At 40.4% G+C, this 21,336-nt stretch overlaps 1 protein-coding gene across 1 annotated transcript in view; it reads right to left on the minus strand.

Moving 5' to 3' along the window:
• The window catches only part of RNF144B (ring finger protein 144B), a gene marked incomplete at both ends in the record, with an annotated part of 56,070 nt that extends 40,991 nt beyond the window's left edge, over positions 1 to 15,079 (minus strand). The window contains one exon of the mRNA XM_084259619.1: positions 14,915 to 15,079. Within this exon, the coding sequence (XP_084115745.1) occupies positions 14,915 to 15,079 (165 nt within the window). The remainder of the gene's footprint in view (positions 1 to 14,914) is intronic.
• Positions 15,080 to 21,336: the final 6,257 nt, after the last annotated feature.

A 21,336-nucleotide genomic window follows, 5' to 3' on the forward strand; every position in this document is an offset into this window, starting at 1 on the left:
TCTACCATGCCTGACCAGATTTCCAGAGATGTTGAACATATTTGCAATCCACAACGTAAACAATTTTTTTAATATTTATTTATTTATACATAGAAGAACTGGGGTGTAGACGAGAGCTGTGGGGGATGAGAGCATTCACCAGGGACAGAGTGGGGAGCAGAACAGGCAGATTGACTGAAATACACTGCTGAGGGGAGCAGCAGATGACATAGGTATGCTGAGCCATGTGTGGGTCAGCTCCCTGGCCAGGGATCAAAATCAGGCCTTACAGGTGATAGTGCTGACACTAACCCCTAGGCCACCAGGAAGGCCCCCACAACCAATTCTTGATGAATTAAAATGTTCAGGGAAAAAGGTTTGAGTTAATTCAATCTTCTAGTTAACTCACAACGTACTTAGTTTTAACTCGAGTAAATTTTTTAATTTCCCTTTACAACTTAGCAACATTTTGTCATTAAAAATATAAACTTTTTGTGATAATGCATCTCCCATTATCACCATTATGAGTGTTATCATTCACTCATTCATCTTATCTACGTGTAGTGTAAATTTCTAGACACGGTTTACTTTTCTATATTTCTTAACACTCACTGTGGAACCTATGGTATAAAAGCAGCTGAAACTGTACTGATGCCAGGCACACTGTCTATTTTTTAAGGACAGAATCACGAGATTAACTGGTTTTGCTACAAATTGTTTCCTCCTTAAATGAGAACCATAAATCAATGAGATGCATTCTTTTAACACAGCAGATTAGAAAAGGTGAGATTTTCAAAAGGTGAGCTATTTCCAGAGCATCAACAAGGCTTTCCTGCGCTCCTGGTGGAACTGCTAAAATGTCATATCAGTAGGGGACACAAATGCTTCTACATGTACGTACATTAACTTTTTAATCAGGCAATTTCATTTCCAGAAATATATCCTTAAGAGATACATTTTCACATTTATATAATTACAAAAATTGCCAACTGGAAACAACCATTATTAGGAGGGGCCTAATTAAACAAATTTTGATATAGCATGCTATGGAATCTAACACTTTAAAAGGAAGTTAGGCAAGGTAGGTTTGCACAGTTTCAAACAGAATATGCCCACAATACACTAAATGAAATTTGTAGAACTTAAAGTCCCTACAGAAAAAGAGTCCATTTCTCTGTTGAGCAATGTGTGTGAATATGTATACCTAGATGTGTTTATCCACACTCAAAGAAAGAGTCTGGAGGGGATACAGGTAAACTGTTCATATAGTCTATACTTTGGAAGTTTCATTTTGCGTAAAACCAGCATACATTTCATTTACAATTAAAACTGGCCATAAAAAGAAGGGTGCCGGGAAAAAATGGTAGGAGAAAGGAAAACAGGTAGGATTCACTGTATTTCTAAATCAGTTCTCTACTCCTACCAGCATACGTGAAACTGATCACCAAAAACCGCACTGAGGGCCTCGCTGGTAGCGCAGGGGTTAAAGACACAGCACTATCACGCTTTTGCCAGCCACTGCAGCATGAGTTCAATCCCCAACCCACAAGGTGCAGCAGACCTCTCCTGTCTCACCAGCTGCTCCCCTCAGCAGTGTATTTCAGTCAGTCTGCCTGTTCTGTTCCTACTCTGTCTCTGGTGAATCCTCTCACATCCCCTACCCCACACCTCTGGTCTGTACACCAATTCCTGTATTCACAAATAAATAAAAAAAGTGTATCTTTAAAAAAAAAAAAAAAAAAGCTTTGCACTGAGCTGACAACTCAGATTAGGACTGCAAGTCACTCTACACTGGCAACCATAGGGAAGAGAGGATTCAGCCTTGTGGACTTTGTGTCTGTCTTCCTTTGGTGGCCTTCATTTGCCTGCTGACTTCCTATTTCTACAAAGAGATAAATGGGAACTGAAATCCTATACATAACAGCCTAAAATGATGGCAGACTTGGTAAGTAGTTCAGTCTAACTGGACTCATCTGCCTATGGCCCAGTAACCCATCCCAAGTACTTTGGAAAACTGATATTTAGGTGGAATGATCGCCTGGGACAACTCAGTGGGTCTCAAAACATGAGTGCACAAATCCAAAAAAGTATTATATTAATAAATATCTATTGGCTATCCATCTTGTGACCTTTAAAACAGGAATATTTATGTATTTTTTAAAAAGATTTATTTATTTTTGTGAAGGAGAACTGGAGTGCAGGCCAGAGATGCAGGGGTTGAGAGGATTCACCAGAGACAGAGTGGGGAGCAAAACAGGCAGATCTACTGAAATACCCTGCTGAGGGGAGCAGCGGGTGAGACAGGAGAGGTCTGCTGTGCCATGTGGGTAGCTCCCTGGCCAGGGATTAAATTCATGCGCTTTCAGTAATCTGCCTATTCTGCTCCCCACTCTGTCTCTGGTGAATACTCTCATCCCCTGCACCTCTGGCCTACACCCCAGTTCTCCCTCACAAAATAAATAAAAATTAATCTTTGGGGAAAAAAATGGGGTCTGAGCAGGCACTGTACAACAAAGGTAGAAGAACTGAATGACAGCAAAAAGGAAACTGATTTAAACAGGACCACATGAATCCTTAACACAGGTAGTGGTATTTTGACATTTTAAGAAATGTGACATTCGTATCCAAGTGGATAGGAGGGAAGAGATACTGCAGACATGAAAATAAATACTCCTGGGGTCTCCCTGGCGGTGCAAGGGGAGCATAGCACAGCACTATGAAGCTATCCACAGCCTCTGCAGCACGAGTTTGATCCCCAGGCCGGCCAGGGAGCTCCCCACATGGTGCAGCAGACCTCTCCTGTCTCACCTGCTGCTCCCCTCAGCAGTGTATTTCAGTAGATCTGTCTGTTCTGCTCCCCACTCTGTCTCTGGTGAATCCTCTTACCCCCCCCCCCACCTCTGGCCTGTACCCTAGTTCTTGTATGCATAAATAAATAAATCTTTTAAAAAAAGAAAAGAAAAGAAATACTCCCGACCCCCAACTGCAGTCTACCCTAGCAGTTACAGCATACATTAATGAGGATATCCAAGCTATCTCACACACTTTCCTTTATCCTACTCCAGTTCTGTCTCCCTTCATTCTTCACCCTATGCCAAGGCTCCCACCCCACCGCCAAACAAAGATTCCAGTGCTCATAACGCTCTTTACCATGGTGGACAAGACCCTCCATCTCATCTCTGCTGCCCTCTCCAGTCCCACCCTCAAGCACACCCACCTTCCAACCATAGTTCCAGGGATATAGCTCAGCGGGCTTCCAGGCAGGCCACTCTCCCTAAGTTCTGCACCTTTACACTTTACCTGTCACTTCCCCCAGCAGCACTCTACCCACCCATGGCCCCACCAATATCATGAAGGGTCTGCTTTCCACACCAAAGCTGGTCATGTCTATGGACACAATTTGCACAGTGTCAAATGGAAGAGTAGATCAGGACTATGATGAGAACAGAGGACATCGGAATAAAGTTGCGCCTTCAAAGAAGCAACAAACTTGGATGCCTCAATGGATGAAAACAAAGTTGTCTCCCTGCATACCCAACTCGCCTGCTCTCTGATCATGGTTTGAGCATTTGGCCAGCATTTTGATCTGTGATTCAAACAACTAAACTATGACAAGTTATGCCCTGAAGAAAATAAATACATACAACATACAAGCACAGATTATCAACCTACCATTTTTATAACCTGCTTTGTTTAAATAGAAATTAAATAGCGTTCTATATCATAGGATCATCCCTGTACCCCAACATCATATGCTTTTCTAAGAGAATATAGAAAAGCCTGAAGTACTCGTTCAACCCAAGATCAAAGTCAAGGATGTTGTGCAAATGAAGCCTGTCTCAAAAGAATTGCATCAACTGAGGGGGAGGGAGGACTAGTACTATTTATTAGTATTCCCACATTAGACAGAGCACTGTGGGAGAATTTTTAATGACTAATCTTGTCTTTGCCCTCTAACAAGAGATAACCTTCCTTCAAACAATTCAGAGCTAGTGAGTAGAATAAAAATTAGATTTCACCCATTTTGTTCCAGAGAGCAGAAGTAGTACTAGTAGGTAGGAGTTATATAGAAACAGGTAGAAACATGTGGAAGAAACATGTACATTTATATAGAAACATGTAGAAGAAAAACCAATCATTTCAAATCAGACCCAAATAACCAATGTTATGGTATCTGCCAGTCTGGGAGGTTTTCAAGCAAAATCAAACTAAGACCAATATACATATCACTATATTCAAGCCAATGTACTCAATGCTTTAGATTATATATTGCAGTCTTCTCTATAACCTTAACATGTGAGTTATTATTATCCCTGTATTATATAAAAGAAAATGAAAACTTGGACTACTCAAAGGTATTAGCAGCTTTGTTATGTCCTGCTGGTCTATTAGTGGCCTGGATTATTATGTTTCCCATCTAACCTTGTTTTCATCGTTGCCCCCTTGTAGTTCATTCTCTGTACAGTCAGGGTGATTGCAACGGTTAATTTTCTGTGTCAACTTCACCACACCATGGGGTGCCCAAATATTTGGTTAAACATTATTTCTAGGTGTGTCTGTGAGAATGCTTACAGATGACATAAGCACTTGAATCTGCAGATTTAGTAAAGCAGACTACCCGCCCCCACACTGCCCCCTGCCAATGTGGGCCAATCTCATCTAATGGATTGAGGGTGAACACAACAGAAAGGCAGAGCTTCTAGTGTGAATGCACTCTCTGCCTGGACCGCTGAGCTGGAACATTGGCCTTCTCTTCCTGCTGGCTGGAATGACCCTTGATTCTCCTGAGTCTCACTCAGGTTTGGAGACAGCAGATTGTGAGACTTTGCCAATAACTGTGTGAGCCAATTTCTTACAGTAGATCTTTTCTCATATACACACACACACACACACACAGTCTCCTTATTCTATCTGAACACACCAAGCACACTCCCAACTTAGAACCTCCATACTGCTTTCCTCTGCCTAAGACGATATTCTCCCGGGTAGCTACACCACTTGTTTCCCGTGATTTCCAGGCCTCTGCTTAAATAATAACCTATCAGGGAGACTTTCCTGACCTTTCATACTAAAGTTGAAACCTTTTCTCCCACAGTGCTCCCTACCATGCTGATTTTCCTCACAGCACCAATCTTCACTCAACTCCTGTATTTTCTTGTCACCATCAGTGCCTTTCATGAAGATATGAGCTACCTGACAACCACATCTTCCATTATTCACCACTATAACTAGACCATCAGAACTGTGTATGCACCATCAATATTTGTTTAAAAGGTCAAGTCCAGGCAGCCAGATTTGAGACCCATTGATTTAAATACCAAACTATACATGTCCCCCAGAAAAGGATTTCTTCCATTAGGAGGGTGGGGACATGAGGAGATCTAATGTCCCTTCCTATTCTTGGACTGTCACACTGAGACAGAGTCATTAGGGACTTCAGAGGGATTTTTACCGTGTTTTCCTCTATTACCACATTTTACCACTTCCCTTGAATAAGTAGGTGGTTAGCATGGCCATGCAGGAGATCATGGGTTCAGGAAGCCAGTTCCCTAGAGTCATCTGTGTGTTACAACTGGCTGCTTTTCAGATGCTATCTGACCCGTATCAACACCATTGTGGTGGAAAAACATAGTGTCAAAATTAACATTTCATTTTTTTGACTTACATTTATTGAGGTAATGCTGAGTAACATCACAGTATCTGTCTTATAGGTATGGCTTGACACATTTACAATGGCATGTTATTTCACCACACCTACCACCAAAGTCCCAGAAACCCTCCATTAGACCTACCTCTCCTCTTTGCTCTCTCCCCACCACATTCCCCATCTTTGTCATAGTCCAAATGCATATGGAACCACAAAAGACTTTGAATAGCTAAAGCTCTCCTGTGAAAAAGAGGGAAGGAGGGTATCACACTCCAGGGTTCAAACTATACCATAAAGCCATAATAACTAAAACAGCATATTACTGGAACAAAACAGACACACAGACCAATGAAGTTGCATTGAGAACCCAGAAATAAAATCATATGTTTCTGGAAAACTAATTTATGATAAAAGAGCAAAAATATACACAGGAACAGGACAGCCTCTTCAGTAAATGGTGTTGGGAAAACTGAACTGCCGCATGAAAAGAATGAAATTAGAACACTATCTCATACTACACAAAAAAATCAACTCCAAAGGGATAAAAGGCTTAGATATAAGATCTGAAGCCATAAAATACATAGAAGAAAACATAGGAAAAACACCGCATGACATAAACTTCAGGAACATCATTGAAGACTCACCTCTGGAAGCAAGGAAAACAAAAAAGGTAAACATCAAACTAAAAAATCTTCTGGACAGTGAAACAGACAGTAACCAAAATGAGGAGACACCTTATTGAATGGGAGAAAATATTTGAACACCATACATCTGACAAGGGACTGATATCAAGATCTACAAAGAATTTATACAAAAACTCAACAAAACCAAAACAAATAATCCTATTAAACTAATGGGCAGAAGAGCTAATTAGAAACTTCTCCAAAAGGGATATAAACACACAGCCAACAGACATAGAAAAAAATGTTCTTGTTCACTTATATAGGGAAATGCAGATCAAAACCACAATGAGATAACACCTCCCACCTGTGAGAATGGCGCATTTAAAAAACTCAAAACAGCAAGTGCTAGAGAGGATGTGGAGAAAACGGAACCCTCTTATACTGGTGGTAGGTTTAGTAGTCTGGTCTAGTCAGTATGGAAAGTTACGTGGAGGTTCCTCAAAAACACTAGAAATGAATCTGCCATACCAGCAGTGAACAGCAATTCCAGTGAGCCAGCAATTCCAGTCCTAAGAATCTACCCTAAGGACACAAAAACATTAATTCAAAAGGAAAACTGCACCCCTGTTTATTGCACCACTATTTACAATAGCCAAGATATGGAAACAATCTAAGTGCCCCAATACAGATAAATGGATCAAGAAGATCCATCCTGGTGTAACACAATGGAGTACTACTTAACAATCAGAAAAGATAAACTCATGCCATTTACAGCAAACTGGATGGAGCTGGAAGGGATTATGCTATGAGAGTTAAGTCAGAAGGACAAAGATAAATACAGTTTGGTTTCACTTATACGTGGAATATAGAGAAACCTAATAAAAGATCAAAGACAAACCATGAAAGCTGATCATAGATCCAAGGCATCCAGGTGGAGGGATGAAAAATTTACATTTTAAACCAGTGGTTTGACTAAGTGATAAAAACGTTATCATAGAATTATCATTAAAACTCTTAGGAAGTATGGTAAAGCAAATATAGTAAAGCCTTTTACAAATAAATAAAGATAAAGTTACTGACTCACTAGAGATCACTCAACGCAAAGATAAGGGAAAGCTTCAGACTAACCTTGGGATTCTGAAGCCTGCTGCTAGGAACATGGGCAAGCGCTGCTTTCAATTCTTTGGGGATTATATCCAGATGTGAAATTGCTGGGGACAGGGGAACACTAATCTTACAAGCCAGTGTATTTTAGTGCCAGAAATGAACAAAATAAGAAGGACTTTCACTGGGCAGAATTTACTTCTAGCTATTTATGTATTGGTACAAGTGGACATGAAAACCCAGAGAAATTCAGAATTTGAAAGTTTAGAAAGGTTGGTATGTTACATGACCAAAAAGGGAACAGAAAAATTGTTCTGTGATATTGCTTGAGTAAGTTGTCTCATTATTTCTTGCAATTCTAGGGAGTTCTCAATAAAAGACACTTAAAATGATACCAGACTAAACAAATCAAGCCGGCAGGTAATTATATCGTTACATTATTATTGGGAGAAAGCAGCTCTTAAATAAAATGAGACAATCTTCCATCAGACTCTTTTATATCCATGAGAAATGTGCTCAACTATTCACTTTCCAAGTCACATTGGTCTTTTTTTTTTTTTTTTTTTTTGGTGTGTTCTTTCCTGTAAGTGCTCTTTCTAGATCTTCAACTTTCAATGCCCAGTCATAAGGTACACTTTAAACAAATTGAACAGGGAAATTTACATATATACTGTCATTGCTAGTCCATGGCTATCTCAAAATAATAGGGAGGTTGAAATCACCAATTTAACCACTTTTTTCTGAAAGGTTAATAAGGCCGTCAGTCAAGTCTTACAGGATTTCCTTTCTCTAAAATACTTTGGAAAACCAGAAGTGTTCAGCAAACTGGGAGAACTTAGGAAAGAAATGAATAATGATGCCAACGTACTTAGGGGTTGATATTGAGCTAGCTGCTCTTCTGGAATTCTCATTTGATGCCTCCTTCAACGTTGACAAAGGGATTATCCTCCCAGATGAGGAAACCAAGGATCAGCACAGTCAAGTCTTTGTCCAAACTCATACAAGATCATCTAATGACAGCAAAGCCTCAGCTTGAATCTGGGCTTTCCTGTCTCCATATCTGTGCTTTTTCTGTTTTCATTGGCATGTCTTAAATTGTTTAATTGTTTATTAACATTGTTTATATGTTCATTTAGAAATGTTTTTGAAATAACATTGGATAATGTTATATAAGGTTCAGGTACACAGCATTATAATTTAATGTGTCTGTGTTACATTATGACCCACACCAAAGTCTAGTTTCCATCCACCACTGAACAATTAACCCTTTGACCCAATTTGCTCACCACCCATTCCTCTTCTCTGGCAGCCACTACTCTGTTGTCAGAATCTAAGGGAGTTTTTTGCTTGTTTGTTTAATTTGTTCATTTGCTTTGTTTCTTTATATTCTACTATGAATGCAATCATGATTTTAGTCTTTATCCACCTGACTTATTTCACAGTATAATCACCTCAGAGTTCATTCATGTTGTTAAAAATGGCAAGACTGGGCATCCCTGGTGGCCCAATGGGTTAAGACACAAACTCTGAAGCAATCTGCAGCCTCAGCAGCACGGGTTCGATCCCCAGCCAGCCAGGGAGCAGCCCACATGGCACAGCAGACCTCTCCTGACTCACCCGCTGCTCCCCTCAGCAGTGTACTTCGGTCAATCTGCTTGTTCTGTTCCCCGTTCTATCTCTGGGTGAATCCTCTCACCACCCCCACACCTCTTGCTTGTGCCCCAGCTCTTGTATGCATAAATAAAAATAAGTCTTAAAAAAAAAAAAAGGCAAGGCTTCCTTTTCCTAACTCAGTAGTATTCCATTGGGTATATATAGCACATTTTCTTCATCTGTTCACCTGTTGCTGAGTACTTAGGCTGTGTCCATGAGTTGATTATTGTGAATAAGGCTGCAGTGAACAAATCAGTGCATTCATATTCTTCAGATAAATGTCTAGAAGCATAATAGCTGGATTATATGGTATTTCTAGTCTTACAGTTTTTAAAAATCTCCATACTGCCTTCCTGGTGGATGCATCAATTCAAAATCCTACCAAGTATACATAGGTTCCCTGTTCTCTACATACCTCATCGCGAGTTTGCTTTGCATTTCCCTAACAATAAGTGAAGATGAAATCTTTTCATGTGCCTGTTGGTCTTCTGTATGTCTTCATCAGCGAGATGTCTACTTAGATCCTCTGCCCATTTTTAATTGTATTGTTTGTTGTTTTGGTGTTGAATTGTCTATATATTCATCCCTTGGCAGATGTATGAGTTGCAAATATTTTCTCCCATTCAAACACCTTTCCGTTTTGGTGCTGATTTCTTTCTCTGTGCAGAAGCTTTCAGGGAGAAATTCCTTTCTTCTAACACAGATTATCAGCTAAAAATCTGGGGAGAACCACTGCAGGTTCTTTGTTTTACTTGAAAGTTACCTACCCAAACGGATGCCCATACATGCACACAAACACACACACACACAAACACACACACTGCAAATCTTCCAAAACTGTCTCCCAGGCCACCATACGTGGGCTTTTCTTAAAGGTCACCCCACAGGCCCCAAGAAAAAGAAGGGCTTGGTCTAAAAGTTTTATATTTCCTCTCACTTTTTAAACATTGGAAAAACCATTTGGCTCAGAGAAATGAATAGTAAAAGGAGTTCTAACTACCTGGTGCCAACAGAACGTAATGGAAACAAGGCAAGAATATGGCTGGACTTTATTTTCTTTTCGCTCAGCACATCCTGTCTTTAATCTGAAAGGTAAATAGGCCATGCCCAACATCCCAACTCTTTTCAGGTGAAATTATCTAGGTTATAAAAACAAGCAACACTGTGTTTTCATTATTCCTTAGTTCGTAGCGGACAGAAATAGCTTCCAAAATAAATCTGAGAGGCAAATATCATGCACAAGGGAGCAAGCCCGCAAATTTTCCCTACACTGATAACTGACTTGTGTGAACTTTTTTTCTTTCACTTGAATTATAATTGGGTCATATAATCTGACAGAGTGTGATACAAAAGTCAGAGAAGAAATTCTTGAATCTTCATATTGGGGCTTTTTAAATCCAAGGAGGGGGGGTAGAGAGAGAGAGAGAGAGAGAGAGAGAGAGAGAGAGAGAGAAGTAAAAGACAGGGAAGAGGCCATTTGCATATCATTAGTTAGTAAATTAACATCCTTGAGATAGCTAAATTACAAATATACATACTTTTGCAACACCTCTTTCCATAGCCACTAAAAATCAACTTATTTTATTCTGTAGCACACCCATTCACCTATGATTTTAGTCTCCTTTGCCAATTTTGTCCTGTATATTTAGCTTCCGTTGCTTTCCACCACCCTTTCTCTGGCTATTAAAACTCAGCAAATAGTCTAACAAAAACCATCTTCACCAATACAACATGTTAAGCTTCCTCTAACAAGACTCTGGATACATCGATTGATTCTTTGAAGCAACATCTGTCACATTCCTTTCACTGGATGTTATTTAAATCAAGAATTACCTTCATGGAATAATTTAAAGCAGCCTTCCTCAGAGGACTGGTTGCAGGGAAGTTAATAGGTATTCCACTAAAAAAGGTGGCATGGTCAAATGGAAATGCTTCGTCAGGAAAGTTAAACAGGGTCCCCTTGCTTTCCTTTTAACCACAAGATTTCACAGAGCCTCTAAAATGCAAATATATATTTCATCCCTCTAAGAGGAACAGAGAACATGCCAGGTTCCAAGTTAATTTGACAATGGAACACTTTATTCAAGGTCATTTCTGATCTTTGACCAGAGCTGGAGGTCTGTGGAACAGACTTGGGGTGGGGGGACCTATTTAAAGGTCAGGTTTCCTCATGAGGAATGAGCTGGCTAACATCTACTGGTCATGGCAGACACTCCACATCTGTCCATTCTGGACTCCCAGAGCGCACTAATGTTAGAAATAAAAAGAATTTAAGCTCAAAGCAAAATGGTCAGAGAGAATGCTTAGAGAAAACAAGATGAGGCTAGAACATACCAAAATTTCACTGAATATGTGAAAATACATTTGTGTAGCACCATATGCAGCAAAAGGACCTTACATTTAGACTTTCTCTAATGTTGGGGAGAAAAGGGAACTATCTCAGCAACCCATTTAGAATACATATATGCCAAGAAGTCTTTCCCAGCCAATAGTTTGGGAGATGTCATCCAATCCAATTTAAAATTGGAAATCACTAGTACATGTTGCATTAAAAATATCACCAACTTGTTTTCAGCCTTGACAATAAAAAACACATTTGATATCTTTAAGGACAAATTAAAACATAGGAGATTAGATAACTTTTTAATATTTTTAAGGAAGGGCCTCCCCTGGTGGGGCAGCGGTTGAGCGCTGGGCTGCGAAGCTGCCCGCAGCCTCTGCAGCGCAGGTTCGATCCCCGGCTGCCAGCAAGGGTCCCACATGGCGCGCAGACCTCTCCTGACTCACCCGCTGCTCCCCTCAGCAGTGTATTTCGTCAGTCTGCCTGTTCTGTTCCCCGCTCTGGCTCTGGTGAATTCTCTCACCCTCTGCTTCTGATTGTACCCAGTGCTTAAATAAATAAATAAATCTTTTTTAAAAAATTAATATATTTAAGGAAGAAATACAAACTCTAAAAAAATTTAGGGTAGTATTTCAGGTGAAACTGATAGCAATTGCAAATTTGCAGACATTCATGTAACTGAACACACACAGCTTACTATTTTGAGAGATCATAAGGAATGGGGTATCAGGAAGCCAAGGTTAATCTTTATAGGTACAAATAGTTCCAACGTTGGAGAGATACCAAAAATACCAAGCCATTTGATTTCTACTTTTGAGCACTTAACAATGAGGAAGTATGATTCTAGATGCCAGAATAATGTAATTGCACTAACTTCCACCCCCAAACTGCTGAAGAAAAAATGAGAAGCAATTGTGCTATTTTCAAATGGGAACTAAGATCTATTGAAACAAGAGGTCAGTGCCAGCTCCTTGTGAAGATGAAATGCAACCTTTGCTTGCATACCCTTTACCCAATGTTGACACACAAAGTTGAATCCCACACTATTAAATCTCTGAGCAAAACCTGAATTCCATATCTTGCTTTGAAGCTTCAGTAGCCCTCAGACAAAAAATTTCCATCCTGGCTTTAACCAAATGTGGCTTCTGATTCATTGGTTTCAAGGATTAGCAAGGGTCCAAAACATATGTGAGAAAGGCAGAGAAATAATCAAATTTGAAGCACAGCATTCTTAAACAAAGCAAGACCAGAGGAAGCTGAAGCTGCCCAGTAATGACAAGGCCATTTCCTCACTTCCTATAAAGCAACACAGGCTGACAAGATGAGGAGGAACCAGCACAAACACCATTTAGTGGGTCCTCTCCGTCTCCACACTCCCAACCCCCATTTTTTCCCTAAGTCCAATACTATACGACTTACCTATTTAGCCTATTTATTGTTTATTGTGTAGCTTCCTTGTTGGTCCTAAGAACAAGGCTCCCTGGTGAGTTTTTAACTGATAACCCTGGTGCCTGGAACAGTTCTGGGACACAGATGTTGCTCCCTAGATAGTTGGTAAATGAATGCTCAAACAATACTATTCTTTACTGTCCTTGGATCCTATAGTACAAAACATAAGAAAAGGATTTTAGTCATTTCCTTTTTACCTAAAAATAATTCTTAGGCTTTTCCCCCTAAATCCTTAATCCAAAAAAAATTTTAAAAGACAAATGGATACAAACCAGTTTGAAAATGTGCCATGTGGGTTAACTGATTTCAGCTTAACTTGCTTTTTTTTTTTTTAAAGTATGCTTGGTAAACATGTCTCTTTCTGAATGATTCTAGTTCCTAAATGAGTCATTTTTCCTTATTCCCCTTGATTTAAGCACTGCTCACTGAAATAAACCATTAGATCCCCATCACAAGTCAGGGTACTAAAGCCACATTTGTCTGGTGATTATGGTACCGGTTATGTCATAAACGCTAACTGTCCACCCACATAAAATCTGCTGAAGCAAAGAAAAATGGTAAACATTATAATGTAAGTATCAGGTCATCCCCTTCACCATGCCACGATGTCTGGCACTCTTCCTGGGTGGCTGGTTCTCAGTCCATCCTCAGTTTAAAAGTGGGGGTGATTCAAGCACATAGAGGAAAGAATCAGGAAAATAAACAGAGGAAGCACCATCCATTCCCGGGTCCATGAATGAAACTCCAGAATAGCTCTATTTTACCATCTGTTTGTTTTTCCATGAGAAGTTTCTAAAATTTGTTATTTGAAATATTCTGATTGGGGTTCTAAAGGCACATGTGGCAAGGCAGCCTTGGCCTCTGGACATCAGTGTGCAATCTCTCCTTGAAAGCTGCATCTCAGAGTGGCCTCCCTGGTGGCAAAATGTTAAGTCTCAGCGTTATCACCTCTACAATCTGAGTTCGATGCTCAGCTAGGGAGCTAACCCAGATATGGTCCAGCGGACCTCTCCTGTCTTGCCCGCTGCTCCCCTCCACAGTGTATTTCAGTCACTCCACCTGTTCTGCTCCCTACTCTGTCTCTGGTGAATCCACTCACCACCAGCACCTCTGGCCTACAGCCCAGTTCTTCTATGCATAAATAAATCTTTAAATAAAAAAATAGCCTCATCTCAGAGATCACTGCCCCAGGAGAATCCCTCTACCATCAGTGGGTGGGTAATGCCATGTCTTGTATTGTTCCCTCCATGTGTCTCTCTTCTCTACAGGAAGCATCTTGTTCCTCCTATATTCCTAACATCCAGTAAAATGTCTGGCTTACAGTAGAATCCAAAAAATGTTTGGATAAATAAAAATTTGAATAAGAACACATAAGTACACACCTCTACTAATGACTTTGAACTTTGAACTGTCTTGATACCTTAACCAACCATCCATCAGGGAAACAAGGATGAAAAGTCACATGCATTGATACCAAGCATGAAACTAAAAGAGGCAACCCCACTCCTAGAAATCTATATGGTTCTCTTCATTGTGGGGAATAAGACACCTTCCACATATTATGACTATAGCAGAAGAGGACCTTTGACAAATAAAAACAGTTGTGTATTATATACTTTGTTGGAGATGAGCAAATAGAGGGAAAATTCAGTAAACTGCTACCTAATTTCCTCATCATTCAAAAAACACAGTGAGTTTTGATAGTTAACTAAGTTAAAAAAAAGTCTCTATTTTGTTCCTTAGCTAGAATTTTAAGAAAAACTCTACTTATAAAGCCAATAATTAAATTTTACACATACACGCAACGTGAGTGCACACACACACGCGCGCACACACACACACTGCAGTATACTTCAAAACCAGTAAATAATGGTTTTATGATTCAAGATATTATTTGGAAAGAGACCCAAATGTGCTTTTGATATTATTTAGATATTGCTTTGAGATTATTTGGATATTGTTTTGATATTATTTGGAAAGAGACCCAAATGTGGACTTTCAAAGCAGGATCCTATCGTAACAAACCATGGCTTCCCTGCCAGCCACAGTAATACACCCTGTTCTTTCACAATTTTTCCCTTTGCCTTTGCTCATAATGAAACATCAAGGAAAACTTACAGCTGTGCAAAAGATGCACTGGCACTCCTGCAACGTGGTCATCTTGTCCAGAGACTGTTCGCACAGGCAGAGTTTGCAAGTGACGAGGGGGGCCAATGCCAGGTCTCCAGGCGTTGGATTTTCAGTGGTCATGGTGAGACAGTGCAGCCTGCCAACTGAGCCCATCAGCCTCTCTTCAGTCTTCTTCCGTCTCCTCAATCCCTACAGAAAGGTCCAAAGAACAAAATATTTTATATATTGATACAACTATTGCAACCAACAGAGCAAATCCTCACCCTCTCTGATCTCTCAGCATACAGCAAATGTATTCCTGAAAGCACGGTCTAGAGAGTTTGTCCCTTTGACAAGGTATCTCTGGAATCCTAAAATTTTAAGGTGATCTCAGTGTTCTTATTTCTGGAATATAAACTACGGAAATCAGAAAACCACTATGAATAAACATGCCACTTCAGAGCCAAAGCACTTTTATAAAAGATTCAATGGATACAAAGATTACTTAAGAACAGAATGTCACTCAAAAAGTTAAAGAATTATCACAATTCAGCAGACTCTACTTCTAGGTATATACCCAAAACAGATGCTGGTCCACCCCTGTTCATAGCAGAATTATTCCTAACAACCAAAAGGTAGAAACAATCCAATGTCCATTAACAGATGAATGGTCAGACAAAATGTGTTGTAAACCAGGCCTCCCTGGTGGCGCAAGGGGTTAAGCACTGCACTATAAGCAATCCTCAGCCTCTGCAGCACGAGTTCTATCCCCAGCCCGCCAAGGAGCAACCCACATGGCAAGGCAGACCTCTTCTGGCTTGCCTGCTGTTCCTTTGAGCAGTATATTTCAGTCAGTCTTCCTGTTCTGTTCCCCCACTCTGTCTCTGGTGAATCCTCTCACCTCCCACATCTCATCTCTGGCCTGTACCCCAGCTGTTGTACGCATAAATAAATAGATCTTTTAAAAAAAAAAGTGCTATAAACCTATAATGGAGTATTATACAGCCTTTAAAAAGGCATGAAATGCTGACACATGCTACAACATGAATGAACCTTAAAGATCTTCTACTAAGGGCCTCCCTCGTGGCACAAGGAGTTAAGACGCAACCTATGAAGCAATCGGTAGCCTCTGCAGCACGAGTTCGATTTCCCGGCCAGCCAGGGAGAAACCCAGATGGCGCAGCAGACCTCTCCTGACTCTCCCACTGCTCCCCTCAGCAGTGTTCTTCGGTCAGTCTGCCTGTTCTGTTCCCCACTCTGTCTCTGGTGAATCCTCTCACCCCCCACACCTCTGGCCTGCACCCCAGCTCTTGTATGCATAAATAAATAAATCTTTAAAAAAAACACAAAGGGCAAATACTATATGATTCCATTTACATGAGATAGCTAGAGCAGTCAAATTCACAGAGACAGAAAACAGAACAGGGTTACCAGTGACTAGAAAGAGGAAGAAAGTGATTTGATGAGTAGGGAGTTTCTTCTCGGAATGAAAATGTTCTGGAAATAGTTTTGGAGAGTGTAGTGTTTGCACAACACTGCAAATGTACTTAAGACCACTGCCTTGTACAGTTAAAATAGTCAAAAAGGTTAAGTTTTATGCTATGTCTATTTTGCCACAACAAAAAACTATTTTAATAGTGTGAATGTTTGCTGTATTTCTTCACATGCATTAAATCATTTACTCTTCTGCAGCCATAATGATTATTTTCTTCACTTTAGAGGTGAAGTCTTAAGTAGTTAAGTGACCACCCAAAGTTCTCAGAGTTTGTCCATAGAGGAGCAAAACTCAAACTCTCCATCTTCTGAGGCAAAGCCCAGGGTCTGGTGCATTATGGTAGCACTGTCTCACAGTGGCTACTGATGTGGTGGGGTGGGGCAGGGAGAGTGAGAAGAAAGGTAAAGAGAGAGAGAAAATACGAAATCCATGACAACAGCTATCCTTAAGGTCACTGAAGTTGTACAGGAATAAAATTTGTCTCCACATGTAGTATGACTATCGAAAAGGGGATTTTTTAAAAAAAGATTTTATTTATTTATTTTTGCGTAGAAGAGATAGCATGTAGGCCAGAGGTGCAGGGGGGATGAGAGGATTAACCAGAGGCAGAATGGGGAGCAGAACAGGTGGATTTAGTGAAATACACTGCTAAGGGGAGGAGCAGGCAAGAAAGGAGACATCTGCTGCACCATATGTGGGTTAGCTCCCTGGGTGACGATCAAATTCAGGCTGTAAGGGTGACAGAGCTAAGACTTAACCCCTAGACCACCAGGGAGGCCCCTAGGAAAGGCAATTTCTATACTGAAAAATAAAAATTCTTTTTTTTATTTATTTTTTCAAGATGATCTTAAATTTATTTTTTTTAATTTTTTTAAATAAATTTTATTTTTATATTCCCCATACAATTGCAACCCCTTTATTTTGACCCCAATCCCTCCCCTCCCCGCCCCCCACCCCCCATAGAGTGTCTCTGGTTCATAGTTTTTGTTGATTTTGATTTTCACTTTCTTATAGTTACTCATTTTCCTGGTCCCTTATTTAAGTTTTCTAGATTCCTGCTATGAGTGAGACCATCCGGTATTTTTCTTTTTCTTTCTGGCTTATTTCGCTGAGCACGATCCCTTCCAGCGCCATCCATGTTGCTGCAAATTGCATGAGTTTATCTTTTTTGAATGCTGAGTAATATTCCATGGTGTATATGCACCACATCTTCTTGATCCAGTCATCTATTTTTTGGCATTTGGGCTGTTTCCAAAGCTTAGCTATTGTAAACAGTGCTGCTATAAACACAGGGGTGCAGGTGCTCTTTGGAATTGCTGTTTCTGTGTCCTTTGTGTAAATACCTAGGAGTGGAATTGCTGGATCCTATGGAAGCTCTATGTTTAGTAGGTCCAGAAATCTCCACACAGCTCTCCACAGTGGTTGGACCAGTTTGCACTCCCACCAACAGTGCAGGAGAGCTCCTTTTTCACCCTTGCCAACATTTGTTGTTGCTAGTTTTTTTTAATATGTGCCATTCTCACTGGTGTGAGATGGTATCTCATGGTAGTTTTGATTTGCATTTCCCTGATGACAAGTGATGTTGAACATTTTTTCATATGCCTGTTGGCCATTTGCATTTCCTCTTCAGAGAAGTTTCTTTTTAGCTCTTCTGCCCATTTTTTGACAGGATTATTGAAAAATAAAAATTCTAACTGAAACCTTCCACTAGATTGTATTCAGAATATTTAGAGACAAATTGCAAAAGTAATCTTCCTGCATATTCATATTTTATAGCACATAAAGTCACCTCATGTTCTGATTAAATAAGAGCAACATTCTAAAACTATTACTCTTTTAATAAGTTCTTCCACAGAAATAATTGCACGTAGCCTCTCATCCTACAAGAACCATTCTATCCCTCCCAGGTTGCTTCAAGGTCATCTTGTCTCTTACTACTCCTTTGTTTGTGAATCACATGCTTATAGGTTAAGAAGTCAAAATTATAAAAATATGAAGATATCCATCCCCTCCAAAAGTTTCCTCCTTCCTTCTTTATTCAGCATTATTTTGTGTCTGTGAAGAACACAACATAAGATCTACCCACTTCACAGTGTTAACTAGAAGCATTAGCTCTTCCACAAATGTGTACTGTTAAAAAAAAAAATTCTGTGGCCTCCCTGGTAAGTCTGAGTGCTATCATCCCTACAGCTGAGTTCAATCCCCGACCAGGGAGCTCCCACATGGAGCAATGGGCCTCTCCTGTCTCGTGTGTGGCTCCCCTTAGCAGTGTATTTCAGTAAAATCTGCCTGTTCTGCTCCCCGCTCCGTCTCTGGTGAATCCTCTCATCCCTACACCCTTGGCCTACTCTCCCCAGTTCTTCTATGCAAAAATAAATAAATAAATTTCAAAAAATTCTACTGCACACATTTTAAAGACCTTCCTGGCTTTATTCAAGAGTTCCTGAACTAGGCTTTAGCCCACCTAGCAAAGAGAAAGGAGTTTGAGAAGCTGTACAAAATACAAAAATTTTATATGTAGAACAAGAGAGGAATATATGGGAAAGTAAATTGCTTTTGGCAAGGTCAAGTTCCTTTGGGGGAGGCAGGGGTCTATGAGGCAGAAGACCTCACACTAGTGCAGACCAGGTGGTTCCTGAATGACTAGTTTATGATTCCATTTCTTGGAGAAGACGAAACTGTAATTAAGTCTCAGTTTGGTGACAGGGAGTTTAGCATGAGTGTCTATTTTGGACCCATTGTCTGTTTTCAACAATACTTATCTATAATCTCATCAAATTGTATATGCTAAATATGTACAGTTTTTTGTCTGTCAACCATCCCTCCGTAAAGTGGTTTTAAAATATATAATTATGAAAATGGCTTATGCCATTCAAAAACTTTTTACAAAACAGAGGACTAACTTCTTAAAAGAAAAACAATTTCCAGCATCCAGTCTAGGCAGTATTTGCGCCTCAGTGAGAGAGAGGCACAGTCACATATTTTATCTCTTCTGACGTGAACAATCCAAAACAATTCTTCAAAAAGAAGTGATTTGTTTTTCTGTGGACAAAACAATTCCCCAATGTGTTTAAAGCATGGGGGAGTTATAAAAACAAAATATTAACTGCTGCCACATAAAAGAATAAGGCAAGAGACCCAGTGTAGATCCTGCTGACCTCCCAGGCACCATCACAGAAACCCAGGGCTTCACGCTGCACAGTTTGGAAAGCAGCCCTTTGGTTTTTCACTCTGGGCAAAAATCAATAACGAGCATTTTCAAAATGAATGGCATATAGTGAACACTTCATTCAAAAAGAATATCAAACAAGGAATCCTTTCATCACTGGGTCATTAGAAATGAAGACACTCAATGCCATTTGCAGCAACATGGATGGAGCTGGAAGGCATGATGCTCAGTGAAATAAGTCAGAAGAAAGGATCTTCCCTGGTGGCCTCCCTGGTTAAGTCTCAGCACTATCACGGCTACGGCCTGAGTTCGATCCCCAGCCAGGGAGCTAACCTACATATGGTGCATGGATACATCAATCAGGCGTAGTTAAAGAGGCTAAGTGAAACAGAAAGCTATCAGAATCAATCAACTGGATTTTACTGATGTAAGAGAATTCTGATGGACCTAAAATCCCAGGGGATCTGTGTTGAGGACTTAATTCCAGTTTATATCATGAAATTCTCCAAGTTTGCTCAAAAACAGGGGTCAGAACAGAAGAGGAAGCTCCTGAATATTCTCAAAATGTTTACATGCCCTGTGAGTGTCTCGCCCACTGCTCCCCTCAGCAGTGTATTTCAGTCTATCTGCCTACTCTGCTCCCCACTCTGTCTCTGGTGAAGCCTCTCACCCCAGTGAGAGCCCTGCACCTCTGGCCTACACCCCAGTTCTTCTATGCATAAATAAATAAATAAATCTTCCCCAAAAAAGTGAGAAAGAAAAAGAAAAATATTGAATGGTCTCACTTATAGGGAGAATATAAGGAATCCACAAAAGGATCAGGAAAAAGACAAAACTTGCAAGCTGATCACGTAGACTTGCGGCATCCAGCAGGGAAGGGGAAGGAGGGGGCGGGGGTCAAAGCAGGGTAGGGAAGAGCACAAGGAACTGTGGTGATCATGGGGGCTGTGGTAGTGGGAGAACAGTGGGGGCTACATCCAAGGGGAGAGATCAAGTACTGTACAAAATTGAACAAAGATGGAAGAAATTTTTTTAAAAATTAAATAAAACAAAAAATTTCAAAAAAGAAAAGAAAAGAAAAGAAATGAAGACACTCAAGCAATCATCAGGGGAAGCCTCAGGGTCCTGAAGGCAATGCTCTCCATCTAGATGTTGGTGAATGTCATCAGTGTCCCATGTTTCTTCCTTTATTCTCAGGAAGATTCACCAGGCTCGACTACGTGAAACCACCATTGCGGTAACTCACATCCTGTCCAAACAACTAGCACGTGGTGTGCAGCTCAGAGGGGGTGCCCCCCCCAAACCAACTGTATGGCATTTCCTCCTGGCCCACCCGGGGACACCACACCTTTCATAGGTACCCCAGCAATTCACACCCACCCTGCTCCAGTTTGGAAGAAAACCTTTCCAGAGAACTGGCAATTCGTTCTTACTGGCTTACTCAACTTGTTTTGCCTCATACCTCACATTTTACCTAAAATAAGAAAGTGACTTCAATGTTCCACCCTCCTGCTTGATTTTAAAACGGTAACAATTATAATTACTTTTACGGTTATTACAAATGTGACCAAGCTTCTTATTGGGCATGAAGATCCCAATGGGAGAAGAATTTTGGCAGACAATGCCAGAGGCATATTGGAAAGAGGAAAAACCTGTATAGTTGCCTTCAGGGTTAAACTTTGTGAAGTCACTGCAAGGCTGGGGGTGGGGTAAGGGCAGATTTCACCCAAATTGTGAAGTATCCCTTGCTTAAATATGACTGATCAC

Source organism: Talpa europaea, assembly GCF_964194135.1.
Source record: "Talpa europaea genome assembly, chromosome: 2".
NCBI classification, from domain to species: Eukaryota; Metazoa; Chordata; class Mammalia; order Eulipotyphla; family Talpidae; genus Talpa; species Talpa europaea.